The sequence below is a fragment of the Mus musculus genome, chromosome 18, assembly GCF_000001635.26.
Source record: "Mus musculus strain C57BL/6J chromosome 18, GRCm38.p6 C57BL/6J".
In the NCBI taxonomy this organism is placed as follows: domain Eukaryota; kingdom Metazoa; phylum Chordata; class Mammalia; order Rodentia; family Muridae; genus Mus; species Mus musculus.
In genome coordinates this window covers 16,617,344-16,637,152 of record NC_000084.6, presented here as the reverse complement: position 1 = coordinate 16,637,152, position 19,809 = coordinate 16,617,344, and the positions used below count along the sequence as shown (strand labels likewise).

General features: G+C 41.0%; 1 protein-coding gene across 2 annotated transcripts in view; it reads left to right on the top strand.

Moving 5' to 3' along the window:
- Window positions 1-19,809, top strand: part of Cdh2 (cadherin 2) — a 220,370-nt gene that overhangs the window by 172,094 nt on the left and 28,467 nt on the right. For both annotated transcript variants that reach the window (NM_007664.5, XM_006525553.2), the window contains 7 exons: window positions 4,008-4,145; window positions 4,764-4,949; window positions 7,441-7,694; window positions 9,443-9,585; window positions 12,200-12,433; window positions 12,769-13,002; window positions 14,886-15,025. In NM_007664.5, coding sequence (NP_031690.3) covers window positions 4,008-4,145; window positions 4,764-4,949; window positions 7,441-7,694; window positions 9,443-9,585; window positions 12,200-12,433; window positions 12,769-13,002; window positions 14,886-15,025 — 1,329 coding nt within the window. The remainder of the gene's footprint in view (window positions 1-4,007; window positions 4,146-4,763; window positions 4,950-7,440; window positions 7,695-9,442; window positions 9,586-12,199; window positions 12,434-12,768; window positions 13,003-14,885; window positions 15,026-19,809) is intronic.

The window sequence follows — 19,809 nt, the reverse complement described above, 5'->3', positions numbered from 1 at the left end:
GTGTGTGTATATGTGTTGAGGGTCAGGGTGCAAACACAAATTGAAGTATAAATAGACATAAAAGTTAGACATGGTGAGAGAAATGTGTTGTAGGGCATGTTCCCGAAGACCCAAAACAGTTTTACCTCAAGGAATTTCAGAAGTCCTTGAACACTTGACTTTCACCTGTTTGGTCCAGAACAGAAGAAAGGCAATTGTTCAAGGCCAAGCTTTCTCAACCAGACACTACAGACAGTTTGAACTGGTTCTTGATGCAGGGTCTGTCCTGTGCATGTTCCACAGAATCCCTAGCCAGAGCCCGTTATATGCCAGTGATATTCCTAAGTCATTACACTGAAAGCGGTACTTTCACTGGGCACAAACACACTGGTGGAGAATTTCTGGTGTAGACAGAGGGATTGACATGGAGGTGGATCAAGCCATGATAACACTAAATATAAATACAGAAAGTGTGGGGAAAAGAAATTATCATAGGTAGACTTGCTAAAATGCTAGTCAGTGAGAGGTGGTGTTAGAAATAAGCAAAGTTAAAAAGGGTTTATATCATCTGGAGCAGGAAGTGAGGGACAGAAGACCTTGGAGCTACATGGGATCCTGCTTCCAGAGTTTGGAACTGTCACACATCAGTACCAGGCAAGCATGCTTAAATAAGCAAGGCCTTCTGGATGGTTCAGATGCTGAAATCATAAGCTAGCACATCTGCCCTACCAAAAGCAAGAGCATTTTCCAGCGTACTGTTTGGACGTGGCGACTAAGTTATTTATCAAGTGGGTGGTTACTTTGATTTTCACAAACATTATATTTAAGAAATAACAGTGTCCCAAGTTTTGACTTTTTGTAGTTGAGACAGGGTCTCACTCTCCAGCCCAGATTGGCCTCATTTTATAGCTCAGATTGGTCTGGAACTAATAACAGTCCTCCTGTCTCAAGCTTCCAAGGCCGGGGATGGCAGGGATATACCACTACAACCAACAAAATGTTCTTGTGAAGCTTAAAGATTTTTAATACCTGCTTGAAGTAATAGGAAATTTCAACGATTATCAATGGAACCCAACATCTCAACTCAATCCAAAATTGTATCTACTGTGCTTATATAACTTTAAGTATTTTTTATAGACTAGACATTAGAAAACACAGCATGTCCATATGTTTTATAGCATTATTAAAAATAAAACTTGGCGAAAGGATGGACCATCCAGAGACTACCCCACCCCGGGGATCCATCCCTGAGCTGAAGGGGTCTGCAACCCTATAGGTGGAACAACAATATGAACTAACCAGTATCCCTAGAGCTTGAGCCTCTAGCTGCATATGTAGCAGAAGATGGCCTAGTCGGCCATCAATGGGAAGAGAGGCCTCTTGGTCTTGCAAACTTTATATGCCCCAGTACAGGGGGAACACCAGGGCCAAGAAGTGGGATTGGGAGGGTAGGGGAGCAGGGCAGGGGGAGGGTATAAGGGACTTTCGGGTTAGCATTTGAAATGTAAATGAAGAAAATATCTAATAAAAAATTGGAAAAAAACTTGGATTTTCATTGTTAATAGAACTGTAGTAGCTACACAAATGGCATTTCATAAGTCATACATTTTTTAAATGTCACTTAATTTTCTGTGCATGAGTGTTTTCCTGCATGCATGTCTGCACACCACATACATTCCTGGTATCTTCAGAGACCAGAAGAGGGAGTCATATACCTGGGGACTAGAGTTTCAGTTTTGAGCCACCATGTGGGTGTGGGGATTTGAACCCAGGTCCTCCTGAAGAGCAGCCAGTACTGCTTGCCTGCTGAACTGTCTGTCAGACCCCATCACAGTACATTTTTATTTCTGTAGTTTTCAGTTGGGAAGCTGATCAAATGTCCCCCTGAGGTCTCCCAGTAACCATGAAAGGATGAAAGTGAATGAGCAACTATAAGATTTATCTTTTAATTAAAATGTATATCATTTCCCCTTCCCTTTCCTCCCTGTAAGCCCTTGCTTCCTACCTCACTACTCAAATAGATGGCCTCACACACACACACACACACACACACACACACACACACACACACAAACACACACACACACACAAACACACACACACACATACACACACACACAAACACACACACACAAACACACACACACAAACACACACACACACACACAAACACACACACACACATACACACACACACTCACACACACACCATGCTGTTACTTGTGTGTATATGGTTTCAGGGTTGACCACTTTGAACTGGATAACCAATTAAAGGGCTTATCCCTGGGAGTGACTAATTCTCTCTCCCTAGCAGAGCTATGTGTTGCCTGTAGTTAACGGGGTCAGACCCCAACCCCAGAGTTTCTCCAAACCAATAGGCTTGAGAAGGAAAGCCATTGAGTCCACTCTGGGCTGTAGTGAAATGTTGCAGGTTATAAAAATCTTAAAATGGTTCATCCTGTACTACATATCTGCAGGTTTTTTCCAATTAAAATGTATGATATATTTTCTTTTAAGAAGAAATGAGGAATCTAACATAAATATCTGCCAGAGATTGGCATTCAATCCACCGGCAGTTTAAACTCTTGTGTGTGAGGTTGGCTTTCCATACCATTTCTTTCTGGTCCTTGCCCTTCCCTCTAATGACAACATCAAACGCCACAATTTGCACCCCTTTCCTCCAAGCTGCAGGTCTCCCGTAAGAGTGGCCATTTATAATGTCGGCTATATTTAGAACCAGAGCTGCACTTTGCAGGGACACTTGTTTTGCTTAGTGTGAAGAAGAGAGTTTTGTTGTTGAGAATGGTTTAGCATTTAAGAATATGATCCTTTTTATTCTATGCCAATTCTCATGGAGATTTCAAATGTCGTTAGGTAGTGCTTTTGGTTAGGTTTTCTGCAAATAAAATGCTGTAGGCCGACAGTATAGATTTTTAAGATAATCTCAACTTTCATTAAACATTCATTATAGCTTCATTTGCATCCTTGTTAAAATTGCCAATCTATATTTTTCAAGTAATGTGTGCTTGCTTGATAAAAATCACCTTCGTGTAAATATTTTCTGTCTCTCTCTGTGATAAGGTGGTGCTCAAACAACAGAGACTGTATTATATCTCAGTGCTGATCCATTCGTTATGTACCTATTCAATTAACACCTGTTGTGGTCTAGGACTAATAATTTAAATATATAACTTTCAGTTGAACTTGTATTTAAAATGTTTTATTTCTTTACTTTATGTGTATGGATTTTTTTGTCTATATGATATTATGTTCTCTGCATACATGCCTGGAACCCACAAAAGGCAAAAGAGGATATCCAAACACCTGGACTTAGAGACACTTGTGGACCAGCCTGTGGGCTCTAACCCCAGTTCTCTGCAAGGGCAACAAGTATTCTTAACCACTAAGCAACCTTCTCCAGCCTGAAAATGTGATGTTTTTAAAAACTGTAAATAGCTCTTATGTAATTTTTGAACAGTTGGTTCTAATGAGGAATGGGAGAAATATTGTTATCAGCTAATTATAAAAGACAGAATATATGTAAAGACATAATATATGCATACATATATAAAATATTAAGGGAAGGCAAACATACTTTGTCAATTTGTGAATCGCATATATTTCCTCCTTTCTTGGCTTCCTCATTACCTTTACTCTCCTAACCTGTCTGGAAATTAATATATGAGATGCCAAAAGACTTGAAAACTTATTGGCAACCTTGTAGCAAAAGAGAAAGGTTGAAACCAGATGGAGGCTTCAACTCAGGCATGAATTTCACACATCTGCAGTGTTCAATGCATTCCTTCTCAAGAGTCAAAGTGAATACACACAGTTAAATCTCCCCAGACAAGGACCAGACCTGTGCTTGCTGAGTTAAAGTAAACTCCACGTGGGAAATTGCAAGTCATGTTGATCAGAATGAAGGATGCTGTGCTCTCTGTGGGTAATAAAGAGCCCTTTGCAGAACAACTGTTATGTCTTCTTGAGGAATTAGCATCATTTAACTTGTTATCTTTTTGTCTTTTTAGAAAGTGCAACAGTATACGTTAATAATTCAAGCCACAGACATGGAAGGCAATCCCACTTATGGCCTTTCAAACACAGCCACAGCCGTCATCACGGTGACAGATGTCAATGACAATCCTCCAGAGTTTACTGCCATGACTGTGAGTACAACCTGTCACTCAAAGAGCTTCAGCAGTGTGGTCTACTTGGAAGAGGTTTTGTTATGAATAATAAATACATTAAACAGAAATGGAACTTGCTTGCCCTGATAGAAGAATGGCCATTGACTCAGAAGTTTATATAGAATGGGCATCTGAAAACTGTAGATCCTCATCACCCCCAGTTATTGTTACAGAAGTTAAAATACTCTGTGTGTAACAAATACCTTGGTGTAGTGGTAACAGAATTCTTCCAATATTTCAGATGCCTGAAATCCATGCCTGATTTGTTCTACTTTTCCAGCAAGTAATTACCTAGATCCCGAGTCAAGTTATTTCCTATGTATAAGTCTTTTCTCTGGACCTCACATTAATCACACTGATATTCACAAATGGATGCTAATTTTAATACTAATGAAACTGCAGCATAAAAGGAAAAAAAAATACTGGGTGGCATCTTTTCCTTTTAGTCAGGCATAAACTGGGTGATCACCAGCATTACCTATCTCCTTGTTTAGTGCAGATCTTAAACCTTTAATGGGGCAGTAAAATCAGGCAGTGTCATCAGCAGCGTGGCCTTCAGAGAGCCACATCTCAGACTGAGGCTTGTCTTTCTCGCAGTTCTACGGAGAAGTCCCTGAGAACAGGGTGGACGTCATTGTAGCCAACCTAACTGTCACGGACAAAGATCAGCCCCACACGCCGGCCTGGAATGCGGCATACAGAATCAGTGGTGGAGACCCTACAGGAAGGTTTGCCATCCTGACAGACCCCAACAGCAATGATGGGCTAGTCACAGTGGTAAAAGTAAGTGTCCTTTGGATCACAGACCGCAGACAGCTACCTAGCAGGCACCAGCCTGTGCCCTCTCCCATTGCTTTGCTGTGAAATCTTGGGACCTTTTTTTTCTTTTAAATGCCACCAAGTCTGGAATCCCTGACTACTTAGTGCATTATGTGTTAATGTTTAATTTATGTTGACACTGAGGACAACATAAATTCTCTCCCATTCTCACCACAATTAAAACCAATTTGTACAGATTTACCATTCTGAAGACATGGTATCTTCAGGCAAGTTAAGTGAATATAGCTGATCCATTAGTGGCCTTTCACAGCCCAAAGAGTTGGCCATCCGTTGATAACTGGAGTGCTTGTCTAGCATACACCAGGTTCTCACTTCAGTCCCCATCAGGGTAGTGGGAGGAAGAAAAGGGGAGAGGAGGAATACAGTGCTTATTCTCAGGGAGTTTGGGCAGAGAGTAAATGAATGAAAAGACAGAAGACAAATCACAAAAGTAAAATGGAACAAGTAGATTGGGGAGCCTACATTTTATAAATATTTTGCATTTACATGACTATTTTTAAATGCTATTTTTGTGACTTTAAGAAACTAGTTTTCTAGTCTAGCCAGGCATGGTGGCATACATCTTTAATCCCAGAACTCAGGAGGCAGAAACAGGTGGATCTCTGGAAGTTCCAGGCCAGCCTGGTCTACAGAGTTGCAGGACAGCCAGGGCTACAAAGAGAAACCTCAACTCAAAAAGCAGAAACAAACAAAAATACAAGAGTAGCTTTCTATTATTTGATTGCAAAAAGAAAGAAACAGAACTATATGGTGGCATGCCCAAAGAGAAAGCTCTTCAATAGTAACAAACACATCGTTGTAAAAAGCCATTCAGGTTACCATCCATTCCACCTAAAACACTTGATCACATGAACCCACCTGTCAGCCCTGGAGAGAAATCATCACAGAAACTTCTACTTTCCAGGAGTTATGATCTGTGTCTACACGAGGGCTGGAAATCTCCTGGACACATGACAAATAAGAAACCATGGTGCCAGCCCAGAACTACATTTTCTGTGTTTGCATCTCAGCTCTGTCCTGCAAAGCTGTGTGGCCATCCCCACTTGCACAGCCTTGATGGAAGAAGCCTTGAGTACAGCCTCCAAGTGTTTGTGCGTTTGTGAAGGACAAATGAGGTTGTTACACACGATGTAGGTCTCAGACTGCACGGGCATCACTAACATAAGTAAATGTACATAAGGGGCATTTCAGTCATTGAACATATTACAGCCTTACCAGCTTCTTTCCTGTCTTGTTTAAAGCATTTGCAGTGGGCATGCAGAATTCAGAGCTCTAGAGTAAGAGAAAACTGCACAGGATTTGATGATTTGGAGATATCTGGGGTAGGATGCTGCTGGGTTTTGTGCTAATTACATAGCTTTCTCATGAGCTTCAGCTCTTGGTCATTCTTAGGTTATCAACAGCAGCAAGGGACAACACCCTCTGACCTTCCCTGTTACTACCACACTGGCAATCTATTACTCACTGACTAAGAGAAACCCAGAGTGAAATTCCTACAGAGTTCTAGTGACAGAGGATTCAGTGAGACTCTAGCAGTTAATATGTGCATTGCATTAATCATTTGGAGTGTTCTCATGTGGGAGTTTAAAATCCTGCAAAATATTCACAGTTATTGTGGAAGACAGCCAGATTTTTAGTTTGCTAAGCAAGGAGAAAAAAAAATCTACCTATAAAACATTTGTTCCAAGAGGAGTATGTGTAAACACATTTCATTCCACAATGTGGATTTTAATTTATGAAAGATACTTTTTATTTACATTGAATGGTTGGTTGGTTGTTTTGGAGGTGGAGAGATGTGAATGCCGAGACACATGTGTGGGATGTCGGAGGACCACTTGTGAGAATCAGCTGTTTCTATCATGGTTCCGGGGTATGGAATTCAGGCCAGCCCGGCTTTGTGGCAAGCATGCGTGTCGGCAGAGCCATCTCACCAGCCCAGAGAGACGCTTAAACTGGACTAGGGTTTAACCTCATTAAAAAAAATTGTATAGCATTTTTCAATTATATATTATTTTTAACTAGATAGTATTTTTCCAATTCATTGCTGACTAGTGAGAGTTTTCTTACATGATGAAAGGCAGTCTTTCCCCAATGTTTGAGATTATAAATCCTTGTGTTCTCACTGACCTCGGATTATTTACTAGTTTTGGTTTTCAGTGTTGATTTAAAAAAAAAATCTAGTTTCTACAGACATCTAAATAAATGGCTCCATGCAACAATCACATGCAGTTTTGGAGGAACATAAATCTCCCTGTCAGGGTGAGTTTCAATGAGACCATCCTGCATGCTTTCCAGAAATTACGGGAGAAATTTTTGCCAACTGAAGGGTAAAAGTTAATGTTTTGGAAACGAGACTCAGAGACAGATGAACAGCAGAACGAAATATTCTTACTTCTCCCAAAAAAAACAAATGGTTTCCATTCTTCTTTTTCAGCCAATTGACTTTGAAACGAATAGGATGTTTGTCCTTACTGTTGCTGCAGAAAACCAAGTGCCATTAGCTAAAGGCATTCAGCACCCACCTCAGTCGACAGCCACTGTGTCTGTGACAGTTATTGATGTCAATGAAAATCCTTATTTTGCCCCAAATCCTAAAATCATTCGCCAAGAGGAAGGCCTCCACGCAGGTACCATGCTGACCACGCTCACTGCTCAGGACCCCGATCGATATATGCAACAGAATATCAGGTATGAAGCACTATTGAGGTGTCCTAATTAGATTCTGTTCTATGCCCTGTGTGGAAATTATTAAGTGTACCCTATAAGAAACATCCATTACAGCCAAGTGTAATTATTAGAAGATAAAATTATCTCAGTGCTTCTTACTTTTGAATATAATGTTAATTTACTCTAGGAATTTCGTGCATAGATTCAGATTCCCCCCTGGTCCCTCCCCCTCACTCCTACCAGTTTCCCCGTACTGAATTTCCTTCCCACCTTCCCACCTTCATGTGCTCTGTCTCATAGCCACTGGGTCCAGTTTGCTCTGTCTGACTGTGCATGGCTGTAGGGTCATCCACTGGAGCATGAGTAACCTACCTTGAGCTGCATTCCTCAAGGAAATTCATCTTTGAGCTCTAACATTCCCATGTCTTACCGAAAATATTTAATATTTTCTCAGATTAAAAAATATTGTTGTACAAAAATAGGCTTCTTCAGTCTTCAGCACCCATAGAAAGACCAAATGGAGACATACTTGTGTATTCTGAAATCATTTTAAATTCTCTGGTGTATTTCCTTCTTAGAACATCCATGACTTTATTAGGTTAAAAAATATAAGACTGCATTTGTTCATATGTTGTTAGAAGAAAAAACTGTCTTTTTCACTAAAAATATTAATTACTTAGCCTGTACTTTTGTATCAAACACATAAAAAAGCAACACAGTAAATTAGCAGGGAAGCTTGAGGAAATTACAAACTCTCTCTTCTCCACACGCCCAGCAAAATGAAAACATATGCCGGGCCAAAATGGGTCGGCGAATGATGCTCACCCCATATCTTTGCAACAAACCTATAAGATGTGTATGTATGGACTTCCAGCCTCAGAAAAACCTAATTTATCCTGAGGTGGGACTGAGTGGCTTGCAGGGCCCACTGCATCCAACTGTTCTCTGTAGTCGCTGAAGATAAATTTAAAATTTAATTCATAATTTGGTTTAAGTGCTTTCAGGATGCTGCTAACAGATGACTACAGAGTCCCCAGTTCTCCATACATGGAAACCAGGATAGTTAAATGGCTAATTGACAGGTGCATTAAAGTCCTGTAGACTTCACCTCTCAAAATATACCATGGCCTGTCCAATCTATGTGTTATTTATCTGAGTTTTAAAACTTCAGCTCACATTTTTAAAAGGAATGAAAAGAAGTGAATCTGTTATTACAGATGAAAGCCTGTGGGGCTCTTTGAAGGACACAAGTGTGAGGTTGGTCCCATTTGGGGGACCCTGGTAGGAATGGGATTTTACGGGATCTCTCTAGTGAGGCTTTGTCTCTCCTGTAAGGTGATGGAGCAAAGGAGTGGGTTGTGCTGTGCACTTTAGCTTCTGATTCTGCCAGGTTCTGTATGACAGGGCTCCGACATAGAGACTGTATATGAGCCCTATTGTCAGTACCTTTGTTATGAATTGAAGTAGGCGGGAGTCTGAACTGAGATGGGATAACTCTCCCTCAGCTCACCACAGTGAGACTGTATATTGTGTCTGACCCCGAAAGCTTTGCAGCCCTTCCTGTGCCTTTGATGCTCCATGGCCTTTGCATACCTCCCGGGATCACTGCCACAGACATACCTTTCTACCTTAAAATTCTGTATCCGCCCATCACCTACAGCCATGCAACTCAATGAGGGCTTTGCAGCTTTGTAATTAAACCTGTAAAATTTACATTTGTTAACTTTCTTATCAAAAAATATTTGAGTCTCTGGCCTTTCATTTTGCAGATACACAAAATTGTCTGATCCTGCCAACTGGCTGAAAATAGACCCCGTGAATGGGCAGATCACTACTATTGCCGTTTTGGACAGAGAATCGCCAAATGTAAAAAACAACATCTATAATGCTACCTTCCTTGCTTCTGACAATGGTATGTAATCAAATAGATTTGCTGGATTGTCCTGTGTGTTAAAGAGAGCAGTGCCTTTTGTACTCATGTAGGAATTAAGACTTTCTGCAGTGCTAAATTATACAGAAAGCAGACCTTTACTCTTTTAAGGCTCTAAAGTTTTGTTTTGTCTTTAAGTCCCAAATTTTTCTTCCCATTTCCCACTGGCTTTCTATAAAGCATTTCTCTGCCATCTCCAAGAAGTGTTCTGTGTGTACAAATGACTTCTATAGTGGGCTGCCATTGAGATCATGGGTGTCCTTGCTCTCCTGCCCTGACGTAAAGATACAAATGCTGTGTGAGCTATAGGTATAGTCTATCTTCTGTGTTCCCAGAATGTGATTTTTTTTTTTTATGTTTCGTTCTCTGTGCTTTTTCTCTGACGAATTTCTGTAATGTGCTAGAAAACTTATTTTTGTACATATACAGAAAGTGAATATAAGAGCTTTGTCAAACAGTTGCTTTTGAAACATATATTTTGATACTTTTTCTTTTCCAATGTGAGTTGGTTAAAATACGTGTGTTTTCTTAAATATCTAAAATAAGGAGAACATACATAAATGCAAATGAGAGCTTTGCTACTTCTCACACATGTCCAGCCTCCGGCTCTTCTGTGGAACAGGCTGGCCTCAAACTCAAGAGACCTATCTACCTGCCTGTGCCTCCCAAATGCCAGGATTGAAGGCATGTGCCACCACCAGGCAGTCCTGTTCTTTCTGTGGGGTTCATAATATAGTTTCAACTCTATTTTCTTTATGTTATTTTTGTGAAACAAATATATAATGGTATTAATAGCTAATTTCCACTGCCTTGAGTTAGATAGCATTGTCCAAATAGAGCTTTTTAAAGCAGTACTTGGCACAAGCTAATATTCACAGGAATATTTCTATCATTGTGAATAGTTTCAAAATGAAATCAGAACCACATTTTTAAGTGTTTTTAGTGTTAGACTATGAATGTATTTGCTTGTTGAAAAAAAATACAAGCTTCAAATTGGTGATCAAGATATGCAATTGTGGTGATGAGATCCACTTGCATGAGCAACTATGAAAAAAAAAATGTGTTTGGCCCCAGACGAGTGCAGTATTTTGTGTCCTTTCTAGTTTAAGACCTCTACTCAGCCTCTTAGCGTTGGGCATCTGCAGGATCAGCCACTGCTGCAGGGGTAGTAAAGTGTCTCGCCTTGCCTGCTGGAGAGTCCCTGGCTTTATGCAAACTCCCCTTTCTTCCCTCTGCTGGAACTTAAAAGTTCCATTGTGTAGAGACTCAAAGAGTCATAAAGTGACATGGCTCCGTGTTGACTTTGAGGTACCACCCGGCTTTTCGAGTACCAAGATGGATTGCTTCTAATTGAAGGAGTATTTGAGATGCAAGGAGTGAGGCCTTTGGAGCAGAAACCTCCATGGGTGGACTTGACTAATTTCAGGGTTGAAGGGGGAGCTTCCTAGGACGGGCGAGCTCTTGGTCTCTGTGCCCTAGTTTTCTTGTTGACAAATAGCTTCACTGATGCTTGCTTTGTAAAGTGATGCTGAGCGAGGCAAGTAGTCTTAAAGTGATAGTAGATGTAGAGGTTCCTCCACCATCACAGTGTTGATTTGGAGGGAAACAGGAAGAGTGGATCTCTGCGAGAGGAGAATGAGAACTCTTCCCGCCAGTGCTCCTGCCCTCTGGTCCATTGCCGTCCCCATATTTTTTCCCACCTCCTTCTTAGGACTGTGGACATGTACACGTGCCTAATTTCATCACCTCCAGCTATGTCACTTAATTATCTGGGATTCAGCACATATAACTGCTTATAAAATCCATATAAGTAAATGATATGCATATAAATGCACATACATAAAACTTTTTAGGTGTGTGTGGATATTATAATACAGACAAACTAAAGGGTCACATGAGCTGGGAGAGATAAGATTTTCAGGACTGATGAGAGCAGGTTTAAGGTCAGTCAGAACACTTATGTAGGACAGTTTTGTATATTCTACAATATGCAAAAAAGCCCACAGCCATGAACAGCTTGCAGAGACTGGGCCCCTCATCTATTTAAACCTTCTTCAGAGGAATTGAGTGAATTAGTGTACAAAGAACCTTCCCATCCTTTCTTATAAGTATAGTTGGCTGATGAGTGAAACATGTTTTTACCCCCAGGGTAGGTGTGCCCAAGACACCTATGGCCTTCTATTTCTTGCTTGTAAATAGTTGCAATGGTTACTGCTGGATTTGAACTTTCAGAACTCTCCTCCATACATTCGTATGCCCTGTTACTCCATCCAGAGGCATGTTTCATATTCTCATGAGCTCCTGTGCTTCTGTGATATTCTCCACAGTTGCTAGAGGAGGAGGGCTATTCATGACCCTGGAGAGGCATGAGATCCATGCGAGCTCCCACAGGGTGGGGCCAACAGCTCAAAGCCATCCCAGGAGAGAAGGAAGCTGTGAGCTTGCTCTGAAAACCATCCACTCAGCTACTGTGACAGTGAGATTTTCCCATGAGATACAGTGATAGCGACAAGAGGCTTCCAAAAAAAAAAATCACCACATTTGAGGATCAGCTAAGAAACTGTTGCCCTCAACTATGACTTTTGTCTCCTTTTAGGAATCCCGCCTATGAGTGGGACAGGAACACTGCAAATCTATTTACTTGATATCAATGACAACGCCCCTCAGGTGTTACCTCAAGAGGCGGAGACCTGTGAAACTCCAGAACCCAACTCAATTAACATCACAGCACTTGATTATGACATAGACCCAAACGCCGGGCCGTTCGCGTTTGATCTTCCCTTATCTCCAGTGACTATTAAAAGAAACTGGACCATCAACCGGCTTAATGGTAAGAGCAGGTTAATTATTTGAATGCATGTGTAGTGCAGTATTTTTGAACCATGGTATGGCAAATTAATTTTATATGCTTTATAATCTTCTCATTTAAAATATGTTATTTTAAATACTATATAAGGTGTAAGTGAGATATTAAAAGCACTTGAAACCTAAAACAGCTTCTCACTGTACAGCACAATTGTAATGTGTTTAATGGGTTACAGCTAGAAAATACATTCTGGAAAATAGTAGAGGTTTTTTTTTTTTTTTGTTTTGTTTTGTTTTGTTTTTAATTTTCCTAAATCTTATAAGGTGTTGACTGTCAGACTTTTTCTCTTTTCTGTGTAGGTGATTTTGCTCAGCTCAATTTAAAGATAAAATTTTTGGAAGCTGGTATCTATGAAGTTCCCATCATTATCACAGATTCAGGGAATCCCCCCAAGTCCAACATTTCCATCCTGCGTGTGAAAGTTTGTCAGTGTGACTCCAATGGAGACTGCACGGACGTGGACAGGATCGTGGGTGCAGGGCTTGGCACGGGCGCCATCATCGCTATCCTTCTGTGTATCATCATCCTGCTGAGTGAGTGTTTTGTCTCCCAGGGTGTGGTTCTTTCTACTTCTAGGATGCTCAGCAAGGAACACTCTCAAAATAACTGAGCAAGTCCTTTGGATGGCTGAGCACCATCTTGTCAATAATCATACAGGGGCAGCCAGGGTCCCCTTAGCATAAGAGCCACAGTGAACATCAGAGAGTGCACGGACACATTTGCAGCAAGCCCCCAGTTGTGTTCCCGTGCTTTCTCAACCATTTTCTCTGCTGATTGCTGGGGGTCACACACAGCACATTCCACAAAAAAAGTGTTAAGCAGTCCTAAGTCGAGCACTCACCTTATGACTTGAGTATGAATTTATGGCACATAGCTGATGATTTAGGAAAATAAGTATATTGCTTTCCTTCGCTTCCCTGCATATAAAGTGCAGTTAGCAGCCTGCTCCAGTCATGCAAGGATCAAGGTATTTGTTTCTGAGGGACTGCACAAAATAGTGAGAGGTTATACTCCACATAGAGCACATTTGATAATGGAAATGATTGTACAGCTCAATAAATTGTCTGTCTTTAGCATAAGTGCAGATTAAGGAATTTCTTCTTTTTAAGATACTTTGCAATCTTTGGTTCAGTGGAATGCGAAGAATTAACCACCAGAAAGTACTTTAGGAACCACTTCTAAGCATGCAGGTTAAAAGAATGAATTGCCCGGGCCAAGTCTTTTATTGTGGAATAGCAGCAGGACCAGTTTATTGTGTGATCACGCTATGCACCAATCACTTTCTTGAAAATGTTGGCCATTTCTTTTATGTTTTCTCCATTTACAAGTGTTCTGGTAATTTAGAATTCTGTCCCTTTATTCCAAGCAATTACTATAGAAGCCTGAGCATTTTTTACTTCCTGTGTGGAGACTGCTTTGACTATAATTTGAAACCTGCATGCTATACTAATAATCCACTTGCTAGATTTAGCCCTGAACAATGGCAAATGAGATCATGTATCTGGCTTTTAAAGGAAGATATTTACTTTTATGGCCAATAATAAAAATGTGCTCAAATAGGAGTCATTAAATCTTTTTGTTTCAGGATGTAAACTGATACCCTCAGATTTTAGGCAGAATTTATTCCTAGATGTGTGCTCAGGCATGCAGTTCACTTTCAACCAGAATGTGCCATATACGCCAGCCTTATCAAGACAGACTTAGGGATGATAGATTCAGCCATGACAAAGTGACACAGGCATTGTGAAGGAAAATGAATTGGCACTGATTTTTAACATCAACTTGGGAGAATTTATGGTTGCAGACCTGGCACTGAGTATGAAGGATGAAAGCCTAATATTATTTCAGTGCGCAAACTAATCCCCATGCCTTCATCGCTGCAGCGAGGTAGGGAAGAAAATGCAGAATAGCATGACAGAGAAACACCAGCCTCTGGGAGTCAAAAAGCAACCAGGAATCCAATTACACACCAAGCCCTCATTTCCTGCCCTAACCCTCTAAGCAAACACTTGCTCCCCAGGGGAAGTGCCTTTCTCTGAGAATTTGTGAGTATAATGATGACTGACCAGTGCCACAGTTCAACTCAGTGCTGCTTTTGTGTCTTTGGAGTTTATGAAGCATTCTGTCCGGGTGTCTATCAATCCTCTAACAAGTCAAGATGAAGATATAGTCACTTCTGTAGATGAGGCCTCACGGGGCCAAGCGGTTTACTCAGCACGTCCATGGGACTCTGGAGACTAAAGCCTTTCCCTCTGTGCCCTGGCAGGGGATTGCCGCGGCCCACGCTCAGTACCAGAGTGAATAGTGTATCATGGTCCTTCCATGTGCTTACATAGAGAATGCAGAAGTTTGAGGTTCTCAAAGTCTGCCTTTCAGAATGAACAGCAGTGTGCATTTCTCCTCCTCCCCTATCCAGTCCTTGTTCTCATGTTTGTGGTATGGATGAAACGGCGGGATAAAGAGCGCCAAGCCAAGCAGCTTTTAATTGACCCAGAAGATGATGTAAGAGATAATATATTGAAATATGATGAAGAAGGTGGAGGAGAAGAAGACCAGGTGAGTGGTGTTTTAAATCTTTAAGATTATGTGTTATGTATCAAAAGATGGCCTAGTCGGCCATCACTGCAAAGAGAGGCCCATTGGACTTGTAAACTTTATATGCCCCAGTACAGGGGAATGCCAGGGCCAAAAAGGGGGAGTGGGTGAGTAGGGGAGTGTGGGGGGTTGGGTATGGGGGACTCTTGGTATAGCATTGGAAATGTAATTGAGCTAAATACCTAATGAAAAATGGAAAAAAAAGATTATGTGTTATGAAACCATCGCATTTTCTGCCATTTATCATATCATATTATCAACCAGTTGGTATATTCTTCCCATAAAGTCACACATTTTTATTGTTCCCAAAATACCATTAATAGTTGTATTTATTTTATATTAACATCATTGATTCAGGAAACATACAGCTTAAACCTATTTCACTTAAACTTGTATTGTTTACTTACTTCCCCTACTAGATAATAAAAATATAAGTACAATTAATTTTTATATTGGGCTCTAGATATACAAGGTTGGTATAAAAAGCACTAAGTCTGCTTATTTGGCAGATACTTCCTGGGCAAATTTAATATTCCAGGCATGATTTAAATCTCTCATGACATAAAACGGGGTAGAGCCAGCAAATATTTCCTCTAAGAGTCTTCATCGAGAAAAACTTGCATTTAGAGGTCACATCTAGTCCATTTATTTCTCTGTGGTGTCTATGTTGGTGCCTGGCTTACAGTAGTTGCTCAATAGGTGGCAGAATTCTCTTCTTGTTTTAAAATAATACTTGCAACTCCTTCCATGGGTGTTTTGTTCCCATTTCTAGGAAGGGGCAAAGTGTCCACACTTTGGTCTTCGTTCTTCTTGAGTTTCATGCGTTTAGCAAATTGTATCTTATATCTTGTGTATCCTAAGTTTCTGGGCTAATATCCACTTATCAGTGAGTACATATTGTGCGAGTTCTTTTGTGATTGGGTTACCTCACTCAGGATGATGCCCTCCAGGTCCATCCATTTGCCTAGGAATTTCATAAATTTATTCTTTTTAATAGCTGAGTAGTACTCCATTGTGTAAATGTACCACATTTTCTGTATCCATTCCTCTGTTGAGGGGCATCTGGGTTCTTTCCAGCTTCTGGCTATTATAAATAAGGCTGCTATGAACATTGTGGAGCATGTGTCCTTCTTACCGGTAGGAACATCTTCTGGATATATGCCCAGGAGAGGTATTGCAGGATCCTCTGGTAATACTATGTCCAATTTTTGGAGGAACCGCCAGACTGATTTCCAGAGTGGTTGTACAAGCCTGCAATCCCACCAACAATGGAGGAGTGTTCCTCTTTCTCCACATCCTCGCCAGCATCTGCTGTCACCTGAATTTTTGATCTTAGCCATTCTGACTGGAGTGAAGTGGAATCTCAGTGTTGTTTTGATTTGCATTTCCCTGATGATTAAGGATGTTGAACATTTTTTCAGGTGCTTCTCTGCCATTCAGTATTCCTCACGTGAGAATTCTTTGTTCAGCTCTGAGCCCCATTTTTAATGGGATTATTCGATTTTCTGGAGCAAAATTTGGAGCTGTGACAAAAGGATGGACCATCTAATGATTGCCATATCCAGGGATCCATCCCATAATCAGCTTCCAAACGATGACACCATTGCATACACTAGCAAGATTTTGCTGTAAGGACCCAGATATAGCTGTCTCTTGTGAGACTATGCCGGGGCCTAGCAAACACAGAAGTGGATGCTCACAGTCAGCTATTGGATGGGTCACACGGCCCCCAATGGAGGAGCTAGAGAAAGCACCCATGGAGCTAAAGGGACCTGCAACCCTATATGTGGAACAACAATATTAAATAACCAGTACCCCGGAGCTCTTGTCTCTAGCTGCATATGTATCAAAAGATGGCCTAGTCGGCCATCACTGGAAAGAGAGGCCCTTTGGACTTGCAAACTTTATATGCCCCAGTACAGGGGAACGCCAGGGCCAAAAAGGGGGAGTGGGTGGGTAGGGGATTGGTGGGGTGGGTATGGGGGACTTTTGGGATAGCATTGGAAATGTAAACGAGGAAAATACCTAATTAAAAAAAAATACTTGCTTCTGTGTGCCATGTACATAGAAGGCTATATGTATGGAGAGTGAGAATAAGCAATACATGAAAAACATAGGTGGTTTTCCTCAGAATCAGCCTCCAAGATGTCCTCAGAAGAATTTAAGAATTCCATATTGCATGCCAGGCATTGGCCACATACATCAAATATCTCTCTAAAATCTTTGAAACCTTCCATTCCTATGAGAACACTCCACTTTTGTTAACTGCAAAATTAGCTCCACTTAGATTCCAGGTAATTGTCGACCTAGGTCACAGGATTTGAATCTGGGCCTGTCTGGTGTCACAGCCTACATTCAGCCATTCATTCATATATTTCACCTTGAGATGATGAGGAATAAGGAAGTATTCTCAAGTCACAACAAGTGTATCATCAATACATGCGATGCTATAGCTACACCATTCCTGCTTCTGAAACAAATGTCAGAAAGAGTAATCTGAAAAGAAAGAACCTGCCATTCTTGGGGTTCGTATCATCAATACATTATTTTCTGTCTTGAGTGCATTTGTTAGTTCACTAATCGGTATAATCATATACAAACACACACACACACATTTCCCAGCACCTCTTATGGTTATTTTTTATGTTTTTTTTGTTTTTGTTTTTGTTTTTGTTAAGCAGAGCACAGTCATACCTGGTCTCTATATTTGACATTTCTCATTCACATTTGCAAAGTCGTGCGAATTGCTGTCAGCCCATAACTGCAGGTTGTGTTCTTGATTTACACAGTCTGAACTCTCATTTAGGAGAGAGGCATTTTTAAATGTCTTAAAAACTTGACTCAAGTGTGTAAAGCTGTTTTGAATACTGACTAATTAAAGAGGCTCTGTAAATATACCCCAGGGTTTCTCACTTGTGTAAATGTGTTTAAGTTTTAAAATTCACATGTGTCTTAATTCTTAATTAATCTACCTTTTCACTTACTGATCATAGCCGGCTTTCATTGTTGTGCTTTTCATCTCATTGTGTGTGTTCTGGGGTTTTGTGTGTATATGATGCATGTGTGTGAGTGCAGTTGTACATACCCTTATGCACACACGAAAGACACCAGCGAGGAGGGTTTCAAAGAAGTATGTTCCTCTCTTCTTCTCTACCATATTGCTTTGAGACAGGGTCTCACATTGGACCAAAGCCCTGTTTTAGAAGGGCCACCTAGCCAGTGGGCCACCTAGAGTTACTTGTCCCTGGCCCCCCAGTGCTGAAGTTCTATGCCTGGCTTTTTATGTTGAGTGCCAGAGATTTGAACTTGGGTGCTCATACTTAACATAGCAAGTGCTCTTAACAACTAACTGAGCCATGTCACCAGCCTCTGCTTATCACTTTGGAAGTGTCAACCTAAAACCCCCTCACAAAGCTTCAGTAGGAAAATCATAATAGTAACTGACAGTTGTTTCATAAAACTGGAGGCTCAGGGGCAGGATCCACTATTCCCAGCATTGTAGCACATAAACCCGGAGCTCAGAATCAGCTCTCTGAATCCGGAGCTCAGAGTCAGCTGTCTGAATCCCTTCCCCCATTTATATAAATTCCTCCAGGAAGTTGCTTCAGTCTCTCTAGCAGTTCATTTAGGAAAGATCTCTTTTTTTGTTGGCTTCCTTTGTTTAGGTTGAGATTCAGATCCAATAGGGAAACCTGCCTGCTGGTGAAGAGGAGTGACGAAGACACAGCAGAGTGCCCTAGCCTCTGTGAAGCCAAAAACGCTAAGATCCAAGTCCCTACGGAGCAAGGTCCAACTTACTGCCAGAGTCATTTAGGCAAGCAGTAGTCCACAAGGAGAAGTGTCATTCTCCGTGGACTTGGGAGTAGAGTGATGTCTGACAAATCCAAATAAAACCTAAATAAGACATTTAACTTGGTGCTCATATGTGCCTTTGGGGCTCATAAGGCATTCTACAAAACCTTGAAAATATCACCATAAATCTTTAGTTTCCTCCTTTTGTGAACTCTGGAGTTCCCTGGCTCACACTAACTTATGGCTGTGAATGTCTTCTTTTTCTATCTACTACCCTACTATCCTGAGAAGTTTTCTGGATCTCCAGGGATGCTATGTTTGCCCTGCGAGAGCTTTCTAATAGGCATCTTGTCTCTGCTTTAACACCTTCACCCATGTTTCAGCAGTTGTTACATCTCTATTCCTTCTTTGCTCCCAGTTCAGCAGTACTGCATGCTTTGTTTGATGAACCCTTTTGCATTCTAAGTAGAGGCCTGTAGGAAGGCCTTGGTGGTAGAACCAAGCCCTGTAAGCCTACAGATCCTCTCATGGCCACTGATGTCCCCCTCCAAGGTCAGGTAATTTGTGCTGATTTCATGTTGGTTTCATTTTCTCATCCTCTTCCTTGGGGAGTGGGAGATAAAAGTGGCTATGGGTGGCCTGTCATAGGCTTCACTTTGTTCTCAGCATATGGCTTCTAAGGCTGTGACCTGTTCATGTAACTGACTTATTCTTGATGTTAGAATGTGAATATTAGTCTCAAACTTTTGAGTATCCTGAGAAGAGGAGGCTCCCTACAGACTTAAGAATGTACCTGCGCCCCCCATACTGATCCCTCCAGCATCCTAGAAACCCCCTTTCTGCCTCCACCAAGATGATCACAAAAAAAACAGATTTTTACAAATTACTGTTATGATAAATTAACAATACTTATTTTTACCTTTAATGTAAACAAAGCATCAATACATACTGTG